The 22,421-nt window shown below is 40.5% G+C and overlaps 1 protein-coding gene across 13 annotated transcripts in view; it reads left to right on the top strand.

The window, feature by feature from the left end:
• Positions 1–22,421, top strand: part of ica1 (islet cell autoantigen 1) — a 224,915-nt gene that overhangs the window by 11,129 nt on the left and 191,365 nt on the right. For 10 of the 13 annotated variants that reach the window (XR_005942538.1, XM_041183210.1, XM_041183209.1 and 7 more), the window contains exons 2-3: positions 6,161–6,191; positions 14,226–14,397. Coding sequence is in view for 10 of the 13 variants with exons in the window: in XM_041183210.1 (XP_041039144.1) it covers positions 6,175–6,191; positions 14,226–14,397 (189 nt within the window). In the remaining 3 variants the exon portion in view is untranslated. Of the gene's footprint in view, positions 1–381; positions 453–6,160; positions 6,192–14,225; positions 14,398–22,421 lie in introns of all 13 variants that reach the window. The other 3 variants (XM_041183211.1, XM_041183212.1, XM_041183207.1) reach the window with 2 other exon arrangements.

The following is a 22,421-nucleotide window of genomic DNA, read 5'->3' as shown; positions in this document are numbered from 1 at the left end:
AGATTATAAAGGGCCATGGGGATGGATGGGGGGCATGAGTTGGCATGGAGGGTGTGAGGGGCCTGGAGGTGGCATAGGGAGTGATAGTTTTAAAAGGTGTTTGTGATAAATTTAGAGCTGATTTAATTTAGCTGTGTATGGCCTAATTACTGGATCCCAAATTAACCTTTAAAACTGTTTTAGTACAACAGAGATAGGCAAAGATTCAGATACTGAATTAATAAATAAATGTTTATTGAATAAAGGATAAAATAATACAATACACTTATCAATTAACTAAAAGAGAAAAAGAACAAAAGTACACACAACAGACTTCATGACTTCAAATGGATGGCCAATTAGGAAGATGCAGAAAACTACTTCTACCTTTCTCATCAACAGAAATTCTGCCTCTGTCTTGGAAGGAAACTGCATTTTCTGGAGTCCATGCCAACAGGAATTCTGCCACAGTGGTACACTATCCAATCTTGTGCAACAGGAATTCTACCTCTATCCCCTGAGAAAATAATACAACTGGTTTTCCTTCTCTTGGTTCCCAAAACCCTCTTTTATAACTAATTCTTGATCCAAAGTTGTTGTTAACAGCCAGTTAGTCATTAGTGTTGTAAGGATTAAATTCATTGGATTTGTCCATCTCTGCACATTGCTTTAAATATAAGACAATGAATTATTTCAACATGTGCAGTATTAAGATAAAGAAAACAAGTGCCTTGTTCATTAGCCCCAGTACTAGACTTAGTCAAGGACAGTTTGTTTTGATAGAGGTCTTGGTGGAATAATGCAGTTGTTTCCCACAGACACTTTTGCAACATGTTTAAAAGACAATTAGGAATGTTAGTAGAAAAACAAAAATAAATAAAATCCAACTCTCATTAACTGCCTGATTAATTATTTCAATTACAAAGTAATTGAGGTACTACTTCTAATAATCATTCCTTGCTGGTCAATTGCTACTTTACAAACCAGTGGTTAGTGTACTAAAATGTTGCATAGTTTAGCAGCAGGTATTCAAATCACAAAATGGCTTCTTTCATATAAGGCATTAGTACAAAATGGTGGCATAACCTTGTTATCCTTTTGCAGAATAAAGCTCTAAAAATGGTTAAGTTAAGCAGGCAAACTAAATCCTACTAAAATAAAACCTAAAACCCAGGCCTGTTACAGTGATTGTTTTGGGCAGGTGGTGGGTTGTGAGGGGTGAGAACTAGAGGGCCTAAAATTTAACAGAACAACTGGAACAATGTCCCAGAGAACAGAAGAGGCCTTTTAATCAGTCTGCCTCGGCACTCAGCCAGCCCATGGACACCTCCGATCTGCTTCTGGGGCCGATGGGCCCGACTGTATCCTGCAACTGCCACACCGCCCCCCCACCCCATCCTACCCCAACCCCAACCCTCAGCCTTTGCTCAATAGGGAAAATTGAATTTGAATCATGCACTTTCTACAGAAAAGAGACTGTTGAGTCTGGATATCTCCACCTTCTACCTCACTACCCACCTCTGCAACAAAAACCCAGCCCAATATATTGTGCCACCGGGCCATTGTTAATCTAATATATTGAATTATGTAGGAATAACTACAGAAGGTAAAGGAAAATAAAACCCAAAAATATATAAATAAGTAACAAACACTATATAATGGAGAATAGGAATACTATGATAAAATCATACACTCACACACTGGTATAGGAATAAGTTGATGAACATTGAAGTCAAAAGTCAAGGATTGGGAACGAATGGACACAGATCTAAAGTAATTAGGAAAAGTGATATGAGGTAAAACTTTTTCACGCAGCAGGTGATTAGGGCCTGGAATGCACTGCCTAAGTATGTTTTGGAGGCAGGTTCAATTGAAGCATTCAGAAGGGAATTCGACTGTTATCTGAAAAGGAAGAATGTTCATGGCTGCAGGGAAATGGAACGTGGTGAGTTGCTCAATCGGAGAACCGGTGTAGACATGATGGTTTCCTTCTATGCCGTAACAATTCTGCAATTCTGTAATCATAAATCAAGAAGTATCATGAACAGAGTTTTGATAAAGGTTAAATTATGGCAAACTATAAGGAGATTTTGTTCAGGCCTAATATTGGGAAGGGTGGTGAAGTTCAGAACCGAACAGTAGTCTTGGAATTTACACTAGGAAAGGTCCTAAACACGATCAGGACATTTGCAACCACTAGGCAAACTAGGCAGTCACCTAGGTTGGTAAACTTTGAGGGGGTTGGGGCAGCAAAAAACTGCTGATTTTTTTTTTGTAAAGCCAGAACTGTAAGCCAGCCCAAGACCCACAAAGCTGCCCAAAGGTTGGAAGGAGCAGTTACTGCTCAGAACAACTGTTAGTTAAACTGACAATTCGATTATTTTTTTTTAAACCAGCCAACCACTAAGCTGCCCAAAGGGAAGCAGCAGTTCCAGCTGTCAGTTTGTGATAGTTGCTGAGAGTGGGAGCTGACTGCAGAGTCATGATTGGAGGAGCAGCAGGCACGGGTAAGACAGAGCTGCTCTTCCATTCACAGGTTCTGTCTAATTAGGTTGGTTTGCTGTCGTTATGTTTGAAGTAATTGCCTGCTCTGTCACTGTTCCTCATGAACACACAGCACTTGACCAAGTTGGAAAAGTTGAATGAATGCATGGAGGCAGCACATTCGCAGTAGCATGTTAGCAACTTGGAGGAGGCTGTAACCGGAGCCAGAGGAAGGAAAAAAAAACTTCACAAAGGAAAAGACACTACCCTGGAATCAATCAACCAATAGATTGGAAGTAATTAGCATACCAAATCAGAGTGGATAGTAAAACTTACAAAACATTTCATCTTTAATAAAAGTAGAAGAGGGAGAATTGGAGTGTGACACACCACAAGCAACGACGGATCCTACACACAAGAGAGACACACAGACCAAACAGAGGAAGAGATATACGAGCGCATGCACACACACACACACGTGAAGGAGACGTAAGCAGAAATGAAGAGAGAGAACAGATGACAGCTAGAGACAAGGGGTGAGAGAGATATAAAGGGGAGAGGGACAGAGAGAAAAAGAGAGAGGGAAGGAAAGGTAAAGAACAACTTCACAAAGCCAGGACATGATTGAAACGAAAAAGATGCTGAGGGATATTAACAGGGTCGATGTGGAAAGGATGTTTTCTCTTGTTGGAGAATCTAGTACTAGGGGCCGCTGTTCAAAAATAAGGGGTCACCCATTTAGAACAAAGATAAGGAAAATTTTTTCTTAGTTGTGAGTCTTTGGAACTCTCTTCCTCGAAAGGTGGTGGAAGCAGAGTCTTTGAATATTTTTAAGGCAGAGGTCGATAGATTCTTGATTAACAAGGGGGTGAAAGTTATTGTGGCAGCCAGGAGGTTATACTCGGATCAGCCATGATCTTATTGAATGGCGGAGCTGACTCGAAGGGGCAAATGGCCTACTCCTGCTCCTAATTCTTGTGTTCATTTGTAAGAAATCTCTGCATAAAACAAGGATTTCTGTAAAGACAGCTGGATTCCTTCACTAGCAGATTCTAAGGGAAAGAAAGTTATTGTACAGAAACATTAGAAGTGTGTTTGAAAATATACTAAAGTTGGGAAACAATGGCATAGCATGGTTACTTTGTCTCGATTTGTATCTTCCTGTCTCCCCTCACCCAAGCGTCAGTGAACCATTCAGTCACACAGGTAAAATGAATTCAAATTAATATTTCATTCATAAATTTAAATAATGACATTCTAACATTAATTTCAAATAAGGGTTTTGTTTTAAAGTTCACCTTGAGAATGAAACTTTTTCATACATTGGATCAAAATCAATTAGAAAATATAAATATAAAAAAATTAATGTAAAAGTTTTTGTGTTCTTAAAATCTGTTTGTCAGGCAGTTTCATGAGTAGACAAACAGGCTTTATCATGCATGGGGAATGGGTGATGCCGGTTACCTAAGAGTCCCATATTTTGAACTAATTGAAGCTCCTGGGTGATCTTGTGGTGATGCGGCTGTTGAGGTCTCACAAGAGATGCAGGAATCCAGGAACATGGTGATGCTGAACAGTGGGAGGCTGAGACCAGAGCGAGGGCAGGTCACAGATAACAGCTACCCGCGAGTTTGACAATTTTTTAACAGTTGTGAGAGAGTGGGAGTGACGGGGAACAACTGTTAGCCCTATTTTACCTTCTTCATTTATGAAAGTTAATGGTGGAGGGGAGGATGGGGTACGGGTGGGTGCAAGGCTGAATGTTTACCTTGGGCACCTAAAACTCTTGCGCTGGCCCTGAGCATGATATTCAAAGTTCTGAAGAATCAGTCCAAACTTGAGGGTAGACGTGAGGATAATTGTCAAACAATAATCTGGGGAGGGGTAGGGACAGATATTTTGTAGGCTTCCGTCCCTGTATGGTGAGAAAGGATGAGTTGGGGAGCGGTATGAAGCCTTTCATATCCTCAACTTAATTGAGTGCAACCCTAGAGTACACGTGTGTAAACTGAGAGTATTTTATTAATTATTTTGTAATGATGCAAACTGTTCAATATGAAACATAAAAATAAGTTGGAAAATTCAGAGTTTCAAGTGGATAACTAATAATAACTTGTGTTAAGTGAACAGTGATTGAACATTCTATCTGCATCTATTCTTCTTGTGCATCACAGTGCTACTGTTTGTGAACGTATTATTGCCCATATTACACATTTTGCATGATTTAAAGCTGACACTGGGGCTTGGGACCCAGAAGAACAATATTAAAATTTGCAGATGCCACCACATTAAGGCTAATGGAGTAAACAAAATACAAGGAAAGATTAATGCAAAAGCGAGTTCTGATAAAAGATTATCAACCTGAAACATTAATTCTGTTTCTCTCCACAGATGCTGCCTGACTTGCTGTGTATTTCCAGCATTTTTTTTTGATTATGCATGAAAACTTGACAGACTTTAGAATAAGTTTGTAAATAACAAATAAATTTCACTATGGAAAAGTACGAGATGGCTCATTTTGGTAGGAGGAATAAAAAAGCCAACTAAATCTTGGAAAATAAGAGTCTAATGGGGTTTAGGTACAAAGTGATCTGAGATAAAAATTCTCAAATCATTAAATGTAGCGTCATAGGTTAACAAGCCATAAAATGTGCAAACAAAATATGGGTTCATTTTGGGAGGTATAGACTTCAAAAGCAGAGAAGCTGTGTTAAACTTATACAGAACCTTCGTTGGACCACACTTAGAGTACTCTATACAGTCTGTTCTCCATAAAACAGGATATAGAAGCACTGGAGAAAGTGCAAAAAGGTTGATACCTGATTTGAGAGGGTACAGTTATGAGGGATGACTGTGCAGGCTGAGGCTCCTTTCTGTAGATCTTTTCATTGAGAAGTGACCTGACAGAACTCTTTAAAATTATGAAGGTGTTCAAATAGGATTGGTACAGAGAAGATACTTTCCTTTGTTTGGGCGTCCAAAACTAGAGCTATCAATGTAAGATAGTCACTAGTAAATCCAATGGGGAGTTGAGGCAAAACTTCTTTAACCAGAGAATGATGAAAATGTGGATTTTGCTACCACATGGAATGGTTGAGGTGAATATCTAATGAAAAACTGGATAAGTACATGAGAGATAAAGAAATAAATGGTTATGTTAATAGGATGTAATAGAAAGTGAGGTAGGAGAAGACTCATTTGAAGCATAAAGACCAGCATAGACCTGTTGGGGTGACTGACTTTTTTTCTGTACTATGTAATTATTTGTATTGCTATTTGCAACCTGATCCTTTTACAATAACTAAATTATAGCAGATTAAAAAGCATGAAACACAATTTAAATTCAAGACAGTAATTCATAATAAAATGAAACAAATACAATGAAATTACTCATGTTCATAGAACAAACTTTCCGTTTGTTTACTAACACTAATTATACCCCCTCTCAGTTCTAGTATCATCCTTTTTGCACTTTCTCCAGTGCTTCTACATCCTGCTTTGTGGAAACCAGACTGTGTACTGTACTCTAAGGTCTAGCCATGGTTCTTTTACAAGTTTAAATACGATTAAGAATTAGTTGCTTTCATTATGCATGTTTTATCTTTGTAGCGAGGTAAACAAAACTATCCAATTTTGAAAAATGCATAGTCATTTTAAAACATTTCTGTACATTTAATATGTTTTGCACTTATTTCAGGTTCTAGTGAAAACATGGACCATCCAGACTAGTAAGTATTGTCTCCTTACCTACCTTCCTAAAATTACTGAAAAATCTTATGCAGGCACAGAATAGTGAGGAAAGAAAATGCATGAGGAAGAGAGACAACCAACTCAAAAGAGATGGAAATAAATAAGTTAACTTTATTAAAACCCCAAGCATAATATGCATTGCTTTGAAAGACCAATTCAGCAAGGTGGAGTAAAAAACTAAAAAGTGAAGCAACTTGAGAATAAGCCGTAAATTCTAAACATAATATAGCTGCAGATTTTATTTTTAAAACAGTGTTGTGACTAATCATGCACAAAAAGTTTTGTATATACATTTTGCTTACAAGTATGTATGTAAAGGAAAAATCGAAGAGATTAATTGAAATTACAGCACAGCAGGCCATTCTACATGGATGAGTGATCAACTTTGTCAGCTTACTGTACAATGGTGAAACTGATGATGTGGGTCACTTCCTCCACTGTAGACCCACCATGCTTTCATCCTTTTGATATCAATTGGATGAAAATTGAACAGGTTTTACCACACTCTAGTGATCCCCTCCGTCCAGCGCAGCTGGTGAAGATGAAAATGACCCCAAATATTTGCACTGCTAAAACTCTGTTCTTCCACTCTGCTAAGAACACTCTTGCTCAAAGTTTATTTTCTTTCATTGTTCTTTTCCCCAAAATGTAGTAGTTCTTGTTTCGCTGCATTCTCGCATTGTCTGCATTGTCATGTGGTCTTCCAAATTGTTCCTTACAGTTCACCATGCCAACAACCTTGATATCCATAATATTTGATATTTTTCCCTTTAGCCTGTTCAAATTATTTACGTGATTGGAAAACTAAAGAGATTCCATCACAGATTCCTAGGCCACACCATCTGCTTACACTGCCTCCTTCAAACTTCCTCAGGGACGTATACCAGGGATGTGTAACATTTGGGTCTGGTGACTATCCAACATTTAGTTTGACTAATTCTTCTCAATAGATTCCTTTTGAATATTTACCTCCAAAAATGCATGGCTCTTCAACGTCATCATCAAATATTCCTGCAGTCCTCACTTTCACTTTCCTCTGTAAATAATGAGGCAAAATACCTAGCATCTCTGTCATTCCCTTGTGCTTTAATATAAGACCTTTCTTTTCCCTCTACATGTTTTCACCCCTTTCTTTGACTTTCTTTTATTTAGAAAAGTCCTTGTAATTTCTCTTTATGTTGTCTGGCAGTCTTTCATCATATTCCCTCTCAACTTCATAACTTTATTTTGCATCTTTTCTACTATTTTTATATTTTTTAAAGCTCTCCTGTGAAAATATCCTCCCTTGTCCCTGCCACTGTTTCTTATATGCCTTGCTTGGAGCCCATGTTTTTCCACCAATTCCTCTATTTATCAATGGAACTTCAGCCTTTGAAGCACATTATTTACTCTTGTAAGAATGCTGGTAACTTGTATAGTATCCATCTCATATGTAAATATCTCCTGTTATTGGATCAGCCATTTTTTTCTAATTAATTAATCCCCTAGTCAGACCCCTCCCCTGCTTCATTCCATTGAAATTAGTTAACATCCAGTCCATTGATTTATGTTTAGTTCAGCATTTTTCTTTTATCATCTATTTTCACTGTGAATCAAGTTAGGTTATTTTGCAAAAGTTCTCCTCCCTTTGGAGCACTTGCTTATCCTGCTTCATTGCCCAGAAGCATATCTAACTTTGTATGCTTCCAGATCAGACATATAAATACCGGCCTTACCAATGCACGGACGCCACATGAGTGAATTCTTGATTTACTTTGCTTCAGCTTCAGCTGCAGCGGGTTCAAAGAGAAACCAACAATTATCTTTTTGAATTTATTCTTGAAATGTGGGTACATTGGTAAGTATTTATTGCCATCCTTGGTTTCCCAGAGAAGGTGGTTATGGGCTGCCTTCTAGAACTGCAAAGTAGAAATTTAATACAACTCAGTGGCTTGCTAGGCCACTTCCGAAAGTAATTGAGATAACCAATGGGACTGGAGTCACTTGAAGGCTAGAGCATGCGAGGATGGCAAGTATCCTTCCCCAAAAGGACATAAATGAACCAATTGGATATTAACAACAATCCAACAGCTTCAGGGTCACTTTTTAGTAATAGCAGCTTTTTACTTCCAGATTTTCTGATATGGCGGGATTTGGATTCATGTTCTCCAGATTGTTGGTCCAGACCCCTCTGTTACTAGTTGAGTAACTTAATCACTATACTACTGTAACCAGGATGAATCCCATGTTCTGGTAAAAGGAAAATAGCAAACATTGCAAACAAGAACCTTTCAGGCATTCAGGGGTGCCTTCAGAGGTAGTGAAAGTGTTGATTTTCCGCAGCAAATACTGACTGTCAGCATGGAAAATGATGGTTAACATATTTATTCAATTACTTCTTGCAGCAAACCATTCCAATATTGTAATAGCTCTCTGTGTAAATAAATCTCTCCCAACCTCTGCAGTCACTTTCTACCTGACAGTTTTAAATGGATGACCACTCATCACTGCCATCCTTTTTTATATTCCTTCATGGGATGTGATATTGCTGGCAAGGCCAGCAATTATTGCCCTGCAGAAGATGGTGGTGAGCCACCTGGTGGAACCATGGCAGTCTGTATGTTTTAAATACTGTCATAAATTTGTCACTTAGGAAGTTCCAGGACTTTATCACCAGTGAAGGAATGGTGATTTATTTCCAAGTCAAGATGGTATGTGACTTGGAGGGGAACTTGCAGAAGGTAATGTCCCCATGAGCCTCTTGCCCTTGTTCTTCTAGGCTATAGAGGTTGTGGATTTGGAAGGTGCCGTCACAGGAGCCTTGGTGAGTTATTGCAGTACATCTTGTATATTGCCTGTGTGAGTGTGGAGGGAGTACATTTTTAAAGTGGTGGATGGGATGCCAGTAAAGTGGCTGCTTTTCCCTGGAAGTTGTCAAGCTGCTTGAGTGTTGTTGGAGCTGCACTCGTTCAAGAAAGTGGAGAATTTGCCATCAGACTCTCTACATGCACCTTGCAGATGGTGAAAAAGGCTTTGGGGAGTCAGGAGGTGAGACACTCATTGCAGAACACTTAGTCCCTGTCCTGCCCTTGTAGCTGCAGTATTATGACTGGCCCACTTATGTTTTGGGTCAATTGTGGGTCCCAGGATCTTGGTGGGGGATTCTGAGATGGTAATGCCATTGAATGTCAAGGGCAGAGGGTTAGATGCTCTCTTATTGACGATGGTAATTGCGTGAAACTTGTATGGTCTTAATTGCCACTTTTAAATATATAAAGAGCAAGAGAATAACTAAGGAAAGAGTAAGGCCAATTAGGGACCATAGAGGTAACCTGTGTGTGGACCCAGAAGACGTGGGTGCAGTCCTCAATGAATATTTTGCATTGGTCTTCACCATGGAAAAGGATGATGCATGCATAGATATCAGGGTGGAGGACTGTGAAATATTAGAGGAAATTAACAGAGAGAGAGAAAGGAGGTTTAGCAGCCTTAAAAGTAGATAAATCCGCAGGCCCGGATGAGATGTATCCCAGGCTGTTGAGGGAGGCAAGGGAAGAGCTATCAGGGCCCTGGCAGTAATTTTCAAATCCTCTCTGGCCACAGCTGAGGTGACAGAGGACAGGGGGACTACTAACATTGTCCTATTATTAAAAGAGGGAGGGAAGAATTGACCAGGAAATTACAGGCCTAGTCTAACCTCAGTGGTGGGGAAGTTACTAGGACAAATTCTGAGGGACAGAATATATCTGCACTTGGAGACTCATGGATTAATCAGGGATAGTCAGCATGGATTTGTTAAGGGAAGGTCATGTTTGACAAATTTGATCGAATTTTTGAGGAGGAACCAGGAGTGTTGATGAGGGTAATGCATTTGATGTGGTCTACATGGACTTTAGCAAGGCTTTTGATAAGGTCCCTCATGGCAGACCGGTCAAGAAAGTAAGAGCCCATGGGATCCAAGGCAAAGTGGCACATTGGATCCAAAATTGGCTGAGAGGCAGGAAGCAGAGAGTGATGGGAGAGGGATGTTTCTGTGACTGGAAGTCTGTTTCCAGTGGGGTTCCACAGGGTTCGGTGCTGGGGACCTTGCTGTTTGTGGTATACATAAATGATCTGGACTTAAATGTAGAGGGTATGATCAAGAAGTCCGCAGATGACACATAGCTGGTAGGGTACTAAATAGTGAGGAGGATAGCCGTAAACTTCAGGAGGATATCAATGGACTAATCAGGTGGGCAGAGCAGTGCCACATGGAATTCAACCCAGAAAAGTGTGGGGTAATGCACTTGGGGAGGGCTAACAAGGCAAGGGATTACACTATGAATTCTAGGACCCTGGAAAGTACTGAAGATTATCGGGACCTTGGTGTGCATATCTACAGACCCCTGAAGGTAGCAGGACAGATAGATAAGGTGGTTAAGGCATATGGGATACTTGCCTTTATTAGCTGAGGCATTGTGTACAAGAGCAGAGAGGTTATGCTGGAACTGTATAAAACACTGGTTAGGCCAGAACTGGAATACTGCGTGCAGTTCTGGTCACCACAATATTGGAAGGATTTGATTGCACTGGGGAGGGTGCAGAGGAGATTTACTAGGCTGCTGCCTGGGCTGGAGGGGAAAGATTGGATAGGCTGGGGCTGTTTTCCTTGGAGCAACAAAGGTTGAGAGGTGTATAAGATTATGAGGGGCATTGATAGGGTGGATAGGAAGGCACTTTTTCCATTGGGAGATGGATCAATAACCAAGGGACATGGATTTAAGATAAGAGGTCGAAGGCTAAGAGGGGAGTTGCGGAGAAATTTTTTCATGCAGAGTGTGGCGGGAGTCTGGCACTCACTGCCTGAAAGGATGGTTGAGTCAGAAACTCTTGTAACATTTAAGAAGTATTTAGATATTCAATTGTGTTGCCATAGCCTTCAGGGCTATGTGCCAAGAGCTGGAAAATGGGATTAGTGTAGTCAGATCTTTGTTGACTGGCATGGACCCAATGGGCTGAATGGCCTCCTTCTGTGCTGTAGATGTCTGAGCCTTTGAGTCAGAGTATTCATTGGTCAAAGGAGGGCAGTAGATGGTAATTACCAGGAGGCTTCCATGCCATGTTTGACCTGATGCCATGAGACTTAATGGGTTGTGGAGTCAATGTTGGGGACTCCCAGGGCAACTCCTTCCCAACAGTATGACTGCTGCAAAGTTTGTTAGCTCTGTCCTGCCAGTGGAACAGAACATACCTATGAATGGTGAAGGAAGAGTTTAAGGCATTGGCTGAACAATAGAATTCTATGGGTATGCCTACCTGTTGCTGGTCTAGTCTGTGGGACAGCTCTCCCAATTTTGGGACAAGTTCCCTGAAGTTAGTGAGGAGGACTTTGCAGGGTCGTGTCTTTGTCTATCTGGTGCCTAGGTTGATGACGGAAGGTCTGTCTGGCTTTATCCTTCTGAAACTCTCCCTTGGCATGTGAGGCCATTTCAGAGGACAGTTAAGTCAGCCACATTGCTATGGGCCTGCAACCATGTATAGAACAGACTGCGTAAATACAGAAAATTTCCATTCTTTAAAGTCATTAGTGAATCAGATGCTTTTTTTTTAATGACAATCTGGTAGTTTATCGTCATCAGTACTGGTACTAGACTTTTAATTCCAGATTTATTTAGTTAATTGAATTTAAATTACCAAGTTCCCTTGGTGGAAAATGTCTTGGGATCATTGGAACACACCATCAGTTTACCAAAGGAAATAGGACTGGATCTTTTTCTGTATCCATAAGCAGTAAGACCTGGACAACATTCGGGCTTGGGCTGATAATTGACAAAGTAAGGTCGCGCCACACAAGTGTCAGGCAATGACCAAGTCCGACAAGAGAGAATGTATTCTTCCCCACCTTGACATTCAATGGAATTACCATCAATGAATTCCCAACTATCAATGTCTTGGGGGGTTACGAATGACCAGAAACTGAACTGGACCAGCCATATAAATACTGTCACTACAAGAGCAGGTCAGAGGCTGGGAATTCTGCAGTGAGTAACTCCCCTCCTCATTCTCCAAAGCCTGTCCACCATCTACAAGGCACAAGTCAGGAGGGTGATGAAATACTCTGCACCTGTCTGGATGAGTGCAGCCCCAGCAACACTCAAGAAGCTTAACATCATCCAGGACAAAGCAGCCCGCTTGACATATCCACCATCTTCAACATTCACTCCCTCCATCACCAATGTACAGTGGCAACAGTGTGCATAATCTACAAGATGCAGTGCAACAACTCACTGAGGCTCCTTCGACAGCGCCTTCTAAACCCATGACCTCTATAACCTGGAAGGACAAAGGCAGCAGATGCATGGGAACACCACCTGCAAGTTCCCCTGAAAGCCACACACGCATCCTGACTTGCAAATATATCGCTGTTCCTTCACTGTCACTGGGTCAAAATCCTGGAACACTCTTTCTAACAGCATTGTGGGTGTACCAATACCACATGGACTGCAGGAGTTCAAAAAGGCGGTCCATCACCACCATCTCAGGGGCAATTGGGGATGGGCAATAAATGCTGATCTAGCCAGTGATGCCCACTTCTCATGAAAGAATTTTTAACAAATTTAATACAGCCCATCGCCGTTGGAATCATGGCACCTGGACCCACTTAATCGTGGGAGAGGCTGTACGTTAGTCTCCTGGTAGCAGGAGAACCTCATATAATTAGGTTGGATGTAGAAATGGGCCCATGGGGGAAACTATTCTTGGCGGGTTGTCAATTGGGCTCATTATTGAGCCAATTGACACCAATTATCCCTGAGCCCACTGGAATTTACAGGTGGCTCAGGGATTACTTGCCAATGGCATGGCTTTCCCATGCCTCCAGAACGCCATAGCATTCCTCTTTCCAAGGCATAGTGTCAGCTCGAGGATCTTGGCATCGGGCAGGGCTGTGGCCACTGAAAGTCATCCCTGCCTTTGCTTCCAATGCCCCCCCTGTGAACGCTAGCCCATCTTCACTCACCTGTGGCCTGGGGGTCTTGGTGATCATAGGCTTCTCCCTTGGTGCCTTGCTGGCAGCAGCCACCTTTCACTGGTGGTACTGTCTGTAATAGAGTTTCTGGCCTCTGATTGGCTGACAGCTCTCGGCAGGTGTGACTTCTGCCCCCAGAGTCCTGAATCTTGGGGAGGGCCCAGTGGTTGCCAGTTAAGTGCTTGACTGGCAGTTAATTTGGTCAGGCCTCCCCCTCAGAGGTGATGCAGGTCAGGTTCTTCAAATGGTGGGCTGAACCCACATCAATTACATTAAACCCCCCCCCCCCCCCCCCCCCAATAGTCTTTCCCAATCGCCTTCTCAAAATTCCATTGAATTTAAAAATAACTCTCCAATCTTTTTTTGTGTAGGAGTTTACTCCTGATATCACTCCGGTGAATCTATGACCAGTTCATGGTTTAATACCCTATCTACAATGGGATTCCCACCACTGCACACACTACTTCAGCTAGTGGTGTAACCATTGCTTTGTGCATATACATTGTAACCTCTCTCATCTTACACTATTTAAAACCTGATGCTCACACCTTCAAGGAATTAAGTATTTGTAACATGAAGCCTCTTTGTTTTTCCGCAACCTTCAATGGTTTTCCATTGATTATATACTTCCATTCCTTGTGTTTTTTCCCAAATATATTGCCTCACACTTTCCCCCATGTCACCTCGCTGTCCATTCCCCTAACATGTCCATATCTTCCTGGATTTTTCTGTAGTCCTCCTTGCTGTTTACCATTCTATTTTTGTGTCATCACTCTATTTGGATATCGTGCTCACTGTGTCCAAGTCAAAATAATCCATTTATATCATCAAGAACAAAATGGACCTAACTTTCTCCTCTGGGGTATACCACTTTCTCCCATTTGAGCAGAACCTATTAACTGTTCATGTGGACTGCAAATCAAGTTAGTCCCATGTGTCTCCAGGTCAGCAGAAGAGACTGAAATGACAAGATGGCACATTGCCATGTAGATTGAATAAATAATCCAAGTTGTTTCTCTTTTATTAGTGGATATGCTCGAGAACTTTATAGTCGGTATGTCCGAAACCAGGACAGTTCGGTTGTAAACAAAATGCAGCAAAGGTACTGGAAGACCAAGCAAACATTTATTAAAGTGACTGGAAAGAAAGAAGATGAGCATGTCGTTGCATCAGATGCAGACCTTGACTCTAAATTAGAGGTAAAATAGTGGATAATGTTTATTTCTAATTGATTTGCATTAAGTTCAGCCATGGTGAATGCAATTTTTTTTGTATTCAGCTTTAAGTTTGTTTTGACTTAATTGTCTTAATTGCCTCATTTTTTAAAAACACATTTTATGGCTTCAACAAAAATATATATTTAGTGTTTTTTTTAAAGTACCAAAGTACTTCAAAATGGAAAGAGATGGAGGAGCAGATGTTAATTCATAGAGGCAGAGACTAGGAGTGACCAAAAATTTGAGTCCCAAAATGGTATTCATTTTTTTTTTTAAGATGGAGAGAGAAGTGGAGAGATAAAATGGGTTAAGGAGGGAGTATGATAGAATAGGACCAAAGGCAGCTGAAAGTTGTGTAACCATGGAGGGGCTGGGGAGAGGTTGCAAGTGATGCTAGAGTCAGGACCAAAAGATGCGGGAGGTGTTAAGAGGCTGGAGGATTACGAGATAGGGTGGGATGAGGCTGTGCAAAGTTTGAAGAGGACGACTAAACTCTTAAATTTAATACACTGAGTGGGGGTGAGGGCGTGGGGGGAGGGGGGAGGCGCAGCCAGCCAGTGTAGGTCAGCAAGTACAGGAGTAACGGGAGGCTGGTACTTAATGCAGGAGAGGTGTGTATAGTTTTCAACATGTTGGAGTTTATGCAGATTGGAGAAAGCCAAGGAGGGTATTAGAACAATTAATTCTAGAGATGTCAAACCAAGGGAAAGAGCTGCAGTAGCTGAGGTAGGAATGGAGATATATGTTGTGGAGGGAGTAGGAATTCTTGGTGACGGAGAGGATGTTGGCTTTGAAGCTCAGCTCCAATCAAATAGGCTGTCGAAATTTTGTATGATCTGGTTCAGGTTGAATGGAGTTGATTTTAAACTGTGTTGATGGAACAGAGGTGGTCTCCAAATAGAGTTGGTTGACTTACAGTTCACTTAATACCGATGTTGTGGCTCCTACAAGAGCCTACCAATGGTTGGCCAAAGCGACCACTTGCTTCAGGTAGTAACTCCCCTTTAATATGCCACTTGGGGTTCTCTGACATATATAGACCCCAAATCCCATTTTAGGATGGAGCTGGTTAGAGTGTGTGCAATACAGTGTACAACAATATTGGCAGTATTGCTGAAGAGGTCCTATAAATGCATTTTTTTAAAAGCTTTTATTGTGGACAGGAGGAGTCTCCAAGCCCTAAAGATATTATTTAGGCTGCTCATTTCCCAGACTAATTGCACCATCCTATATCTGGCGAGCTTATTGGGATGCCCATTTAAACAAAGCCTGGACCTCAGAATGGTTCCATACTATAGGCTGGCAGAACGCGCAAACTCCCATAAGGCTCTGCCATTGGGCAGTCCAAAAATTAGAATATTCCTGTTTTTGCTCGGGAGAGAATGAAGTCAAGAGCAATGAAGCCAAGTCTATGACATGGCTGAAAATCATATTTTCTATGTTTCTGATGTTTTGAATGGGAGTTTTAACTTGATTGTGAGTTAATGTCATACAGGTGGTCTGATAGAACAGACACTGATGTAGGGTTGAGACAGCTGGGAGGCATAGCAGACAAACGGTGGAAGATGTTCTGTGCTTGTATGTATGTATGTTGATGAAAATGAGGAGCGAATTAAGAATAGATCATTGGGAAATGCTGGAGAGGAAATAATACCCAAGTGAGAAGAGAACCTATTGCTGCAGATACCTGGCTACGTTCAACATAGTTTACTGGCATCACCCAAAGACTGGGCAAAGGAGGTGAGGCAATGGAGGAAAATAGTACAGTTGGCCATATCAAATGCTGTGGAGTGTAAGGAGACCCATGATCACAGTCACAGAGCATATCATGTGATTTTTGACCAGTAACTTCTCTGTGCTGTGGGAATAAGTCCATGAACTAAGTACAGTAATAGCCCAAACTAGTAAAATTCTGTACAAATGTAGGAACAATTGTCTTAACATGATTAATAATTGTTGCATAATTGTTGTGTGAGTAAATTTTGCAGGGCATGTTGAGGAAGTGGTAATAAAGGAATAAATAATATTGTACTTTGATAAAGTAGAAGTTCAGTTTGATATTTTTAAGATGTATTGTACAGAATAGAAATGTTATTTTAGAGCACTATTTACTTCGAGTGTAAGTCCCAGAAAGAAACAGGAAACAAATTAATATGACATAGTTAATAACATCGTTCCCATTGATTACTATTTCTACCAAACTACTTCCCAAAAATAAAGCAAATCAATTCAATTTAAACTAAATTATGACATTGCAAATTGTACTAAGATGTTCATCGCAGGTTACTCTCACTTTAATGATCTAACATTTGAAAAGGGACCTTTAGCAGTAATTTACCACTAGCCCCCATTTTGTATTCAACCTCTCTATTAAATAGAGATAAATGTACCTAGTCTCAACCCTAGTGTGGAGCCTCGCTTACCAGCAGTGCATTGGGAGTTTGAATGTAAGCCTTTCACAATTTTCATCTCATTAAAATGAGTGGCCAAGAAATGGGTGTATCCAAATTTTTGGATATGAAATTCCAGACCAGAGAGACAATTCTGTAAAGATACCTCTCGTATTTAAAAGCTATTTTTGATGGGTCAGTAAGTCAGATATTCATTTATTTTCTCCATCCTCCTCTCTAGAATTAACTTCTCTGCTGACTCATACTTTAAGTAGAATGAGCACTCCATGATCATTTTCCTCTAAATAATGCAACTGATGTCTAAAGTATATTTTCAGTTACATAGGTAAGTGACTAATCCACTAAAATAAAGCCAAAATGACATTCTCCCTATCACATAAATGAGCAATGTGGTATATGAACTTCAATGCCAGTGTGATGCCAGGCCCTATGTCCCAAAAACTAGCAGATCATATCAAACAGCAAGTCCCAGCCGCTGTTCGCAACAGGCAAGGTACAGACCATACCCAACCAGCCTGTGATTGAGAAACTCAAAACGCTGTCCAAAGTTAGTTGTGATTCCGTGATTGGACAACATTTGCTAAATAATCCTCAGTATGCTAAGAATTACGTTGACAACCAATTTAAGATTGTTAGTAAGGCTAGCAATGTGGCGCATTTGCGTGTAATGGAAGCTACAAATATTAATACACAGGGCCCTATTCTTGCAGACAGAAAGAACATATACATACACTCCCACCTGTTTCAGCTAAACAAAATAAGTGACAGCCATCCGCTGACTCATTGGTCAAGGCATTGCCCTGAGGAATCAGGGTCAAGCTGCATGGTTTAAATTTCAAACAATGTTTGGCAGTTAACTGTCAGTCACCTCAGTGGTGCATTCTCCATGGCAACCCCACTTGCCAACCAATCAGCACTCTCTTCACATACAGTATAAATTGTTATTTCACCCTTATAATGGTATTATTGCGAGTGGCCTGATGAGTGCAAGATGTAAAGTTCTGTACTACCAAGCAACCATTAGAATGTAATTGTGCATCAGCAGACTGGTTAAATACAAAGTGGCTTAGAAGTATTAATGGGGATTAAACTGAGTAAATTTATGTTACTTACTTCAACAGAATGGTTTTGTTCTCCTTTTTAAGGACAATGAATGATCATTCAGTGCTATTGGGAAATTGTTCCATGATGAAATGTATTTTTTTTAAGTCCACCATTTCTAAAGGAAAAGGCAAATACAAGTACACAATTATACAAATTATGATGAGAAGGAGCATACCTCACTTGTGTGTGAGATTTCATAGTGAAAGCTGCCCCACCCTTAGACACTAATACCTTCCTAATACTTTTTGAAGTTGAAGCCCCTATAAGCTTTTTATTAATATGTGTACATATTAGAAATTTCAGCAAGTTGGGAGGAATACAATAATATAGATAACTCTGTCACGAGTTTTAAAACTTCTACATTATGTGACCAATTTTCCTGTGTCTCCACGCTTGCCCACCCACTGCCCTGATGTACACTGTGTCTCTCCACTCTGAGCTGCGTCTGATCTGGCTAGTAGGTCATGGTGTTGGAAAATGAAGCACACATGCGGTTGTGAGAGGCTTTCAGCTGCAGGCCTGGCTGCCACTCTTGGAGCTTTCTGCCGTTAACCGTCTAGAAAGTTCTCAAATGATGGATCAGTTTTTGACTTACGTTGTGGTCCCTCTTTGACCTGCTGCCATCTCCCCCTTGGGCCACTGGTGCAATCCTATTGCCAGTTGTTTGATGTGTCCTGCATGTGGGCACCAACCCTACGGATGATACAGAGGAAAAAGAGGCTGGCTGATGGGAAAGAGCCCTCCTGCCTCATTTACCTCTGAATAATGATCTTGCACCTATTGCTGTGCCCTCTAGCCTTTGCAACCCCTCAATCCCCACCCATCCCCTACCACCTCTATGGCAACTCATGCACCCCCCTACCCTCCCATGCCACTTGCCTAATATCCACGATGGGCAAATGTGGAAAAGGAAAAAAATAAATTTCTAACAATCGAATACTGCTCCCATTCATATACACTTGATCATGAGAAAAGTCCCATTCGTGAAACCCATTCAGAGCTTGTAAATCTCCCCAAGTAATTAATCTCTTATAAAAGTAAACTTCTATTCAGACTCCACAAAGCTAATCCTTTAATAGGGTCTTTAAACTGACAATCAAACTCTGAATTCAGAATGCCCTGCTTCTCTTCCCCCTGCCACCCGTTGAAATAAATATAGATTTTAAAACTCAACCAAACATTCATAATGACATAATAGCAATTTGGAAATATCAATAAAGACCTTTATTGAAACTGCATGAACAGATGGATTTTTTTTTCTAATCGACATCAGATAGCCTGTCAATCAAAGCAGTCCAGCAGAGATTTTTTCAAAAGACTCACTGATCACTTCGGCAAGCTTTCTTTCTGTGTAAAGAGCAGGGAATTTAAAGAACTTCAAATCATGACACTTAAACAGTACTTATCCACTTTTCAAAAGCACTTGCATCTACTGCATAAATTTGTTACTCCCACATTGAGGGTTAAGGCCCTTGGATCAGCCAAGCTGGGAACTGTTTAAACTCAGTGCTAAGTTCAAATGGCCCTGCCTGTGTGATTCATGCCCTCCCCCTTCCCCAAATGGCAAAAATTGGAGCTGTCTGAAATGGAGACAGGACTTCCACATCTGGGCCCTGCATGGCATTTTTAAAGATCCGCGAAGTCTTCCTAATTATGTAAAATCCAGTCCTAAGAGTCTATAGGCAAAACCAATGGAAAATTCTGTTTTGAGACAGTACATTTAGTGGCATAAGAATCATTCCTGCTCTAAATTGTGTTTGCTGTTGCAAGATTTTTCACACAAAATTCCAGTGGACTGTGTTTTGAACTAGGTGTAATAAGTAACTCATCAGACAGTTGGGGGAATTATTTTCAGGGTAACGAAGTATGTAATTTCTTTTTTAACCAGATCATTGATAAAGAATTTGGATTTTTTCATAGGCATTTGCTAACAGTGGCAGATCTGCTTTTGACCTTGAGTTATCAGAAGTTGCGCAGCCACTTATAATTAACTTTTTTTTTGCCGTATGCTTTGTCATAGCCCAAAACCAGTGACCTGCCTCAGGAAGCTTTGTTTGGCATTAGCAGCTCAAGAATTGGATTCAAATGAGACTGAGGTGTTGGAGGGTTAAAGTTGTGGCTGCCTTTTCACTAGTGAAATGGGGATCATTTGGCCCCTTCTGCTGGTCGGTCACCCCACAGTGAAAATCTGTTCTGAGTGCAGAATTTGTATACTTCTAAATCTGTTGTCTATAGTAGGGGGCAGGCACAGACCTCCTCTCATGCCCACACGTCCGTCCTTGGCCTGCTGCAATGTTCCAGTGAAGCTCAAAGCAAACTGGAGGAACAGCAGCTTATCTTCCAATTAGGCACTTTACAGCCTTCTGGACTTAAAATTGAGTTCAACAACTTCAGACCATGAACTCTCTCCTCTATCCTCACCCCTTTTTTAATCCCTTTCTTAAATTTATTTTTAATTTTTATTTGCTTTATGTTTATTCATCATTGTTTTATTCCTTTTTAAAATCCCTTTTTTCTATCCTTTTTCTTTTTTATTTCAGATTTCCAGCACCTGTTATATTTTGCGTTTACCTGCCCATGGCTTATCTCCAACCAGAACCAAAGACATTTGTTAAATGTGGGTGCATTTGGTTTTAAGTCCCCCACTAAAAGCATTCATTTATCATCTGTGGGTATTTTAGAATATCAGCCTCATGGATGCTATATAAGATATAAAAACAAAAACTGCTGAAAAAACTCAGCAGGTCTGGCGGCATCTGTGGAGAGAGAAGTAGAGTTAACATTTCGAGTCCATATGACTCTTTTTTGGAGCTAAAGAATAGAAATGTGATGGATATTTTTTACTGTTTAAGAGAGAGTGGAGCAAGATAGAAGGTCAGGGATAGGTGGGAGCTAAGGAGAGATTGACAAAGATGTCATGGAGACAAGACAAAGGGAATGTTAATGGTCGTGGTAAAGACTAAAGAAGGTACTAATAATGGGATAAAGGTAAGAGCAGAATGTATTAATAGCGGAACAAGATTCAGCTCTCTGTGGAAGTACAACATAGAAACCAGTGACAAATAGCCCTGTGGGAGCAGGGGAGGAGGGGGTGCTGGAGGAAAAAAGGGTGAAAAAAGAATAAATAAATAAATAATTAAAAAATTTTAAAAATTGAATTAAAAAGGGGTAAAGATGGAGGAGAGAGAGTTCATGGTCTGAAGTTGTTGAACTCAGTTTTAAGTCCGGAGAGCTGTAAAGTGCCTAATTGGAAGGTGAAACATTTGGATGGGCTAGTGGATATTTGGAGGGCTAAAGGATTTTGAGTGCACTTTCTAAGAAGTCATTAAAAGGAAGAGCATTAGAAGGCTTAATGCTTAGAGGATCTAAAGTATCAGTTGACTAAATAATTTAGCTCTGATATGAAAGTGCAGTTTTGTGGTTTGGAAACTGTTTAGTTCATGAGCTGTAAGTGGAATTTGAAGTAGATTTTCATTAGTAGCAGCTGTTGAAGTGCAATATTTCCTGTATGTTTTTGCTGGCAAAAGCAAAGGATAGTAATAAACTTTTGTTTATAGCTGAATGGTTGAATCTTGTAGAGAATTGTGGTGTAAGTTTCAACTGAGATTGCATTGACAATATTGGAAAATACATTTACATTTACGTTTGAGAATGAATTATTGGACTCGATCATGAAAATATTAATTAAATACTGAGACTCGACTATAAATTTTCCATTTGCTAGTGAAGAATGAGGGACTTGAATCAGGACTAGGCTGGCTTGGAGGCCAATAGCCTGAACACTGTCCCATGGCGGGGAAGGTAAGAAAAACAGTAGATATTGTGCAGTAGTTGGGAAATGTGGATATCTGTTGGAAATGAGGAACGTATGATGTTAGGATCAGGATGGAACAGGTGGAGATGTCTTGCTGTGAAGAAATGAGATGTCAAAATGAAAGAAGTTAAAAGTTTTTAAAATGAATGCAGAGGGTTATTAAGGATGTGGAACGTCCTACCTGAAACAATTTTGGGAGAAGAATTCACTTTAAAGGGAAGTGGGTACACAACTGTAAACACGAATAGCAAAGTGTGGTTAGTTCTTTTTGACAGTCTGCGCAGGTAGACCAACTGGCCATATTTTGTGCTGTAAAATCCTATGATTTCATAGTACGACGAGGGTCACAGACTTAACAGTATGAGCACTTGTGAGAGGTAACAACATTGGGAATACAGTCTGGGTTTTGACAGTACTTGGGTAATATAGTGGTACAGTAAAGTCCCACTGTTCACAGGAGTTACATTCCTGCGAAACCTCACAAACGGCGAAATCGCGAACAATGAACATGTTTTTCCATGGGGCTTGAATTTGATAAGTTCCAGCCATGCGAGGGGAGCATTGGTTTAGGCAGTTACTCTAAATTGTGGTGCAGTACTTACATCCGACAGAAAGGAGAGCTTCTGAACAATACATCGGTGAAGATTTCAAAATAAACACAGCCACTTCAGTTGCAA

The sequence above is a fragment of the Carcharodon carcharias genome, chromosome 3, assembly GCF_017639515.1.
Source record: "Carcharodon carcharias isolate sCarCar2 chromosome 3, sCarCar2.pri, whole genome shotgun sequence".
Classification (NCBI taxonomy): Eukaryota; Metazoa; Chordata; class Chondrichthyes; order Lamniformes; family Lamnidae; genus Carcharodon; species Carcharodon carcharias.
The sequence above is the reverse complement of the archived record's forward strand: the minus strand, read 5'-3'. Positions and strand labels throughout refer to the sequence as shown.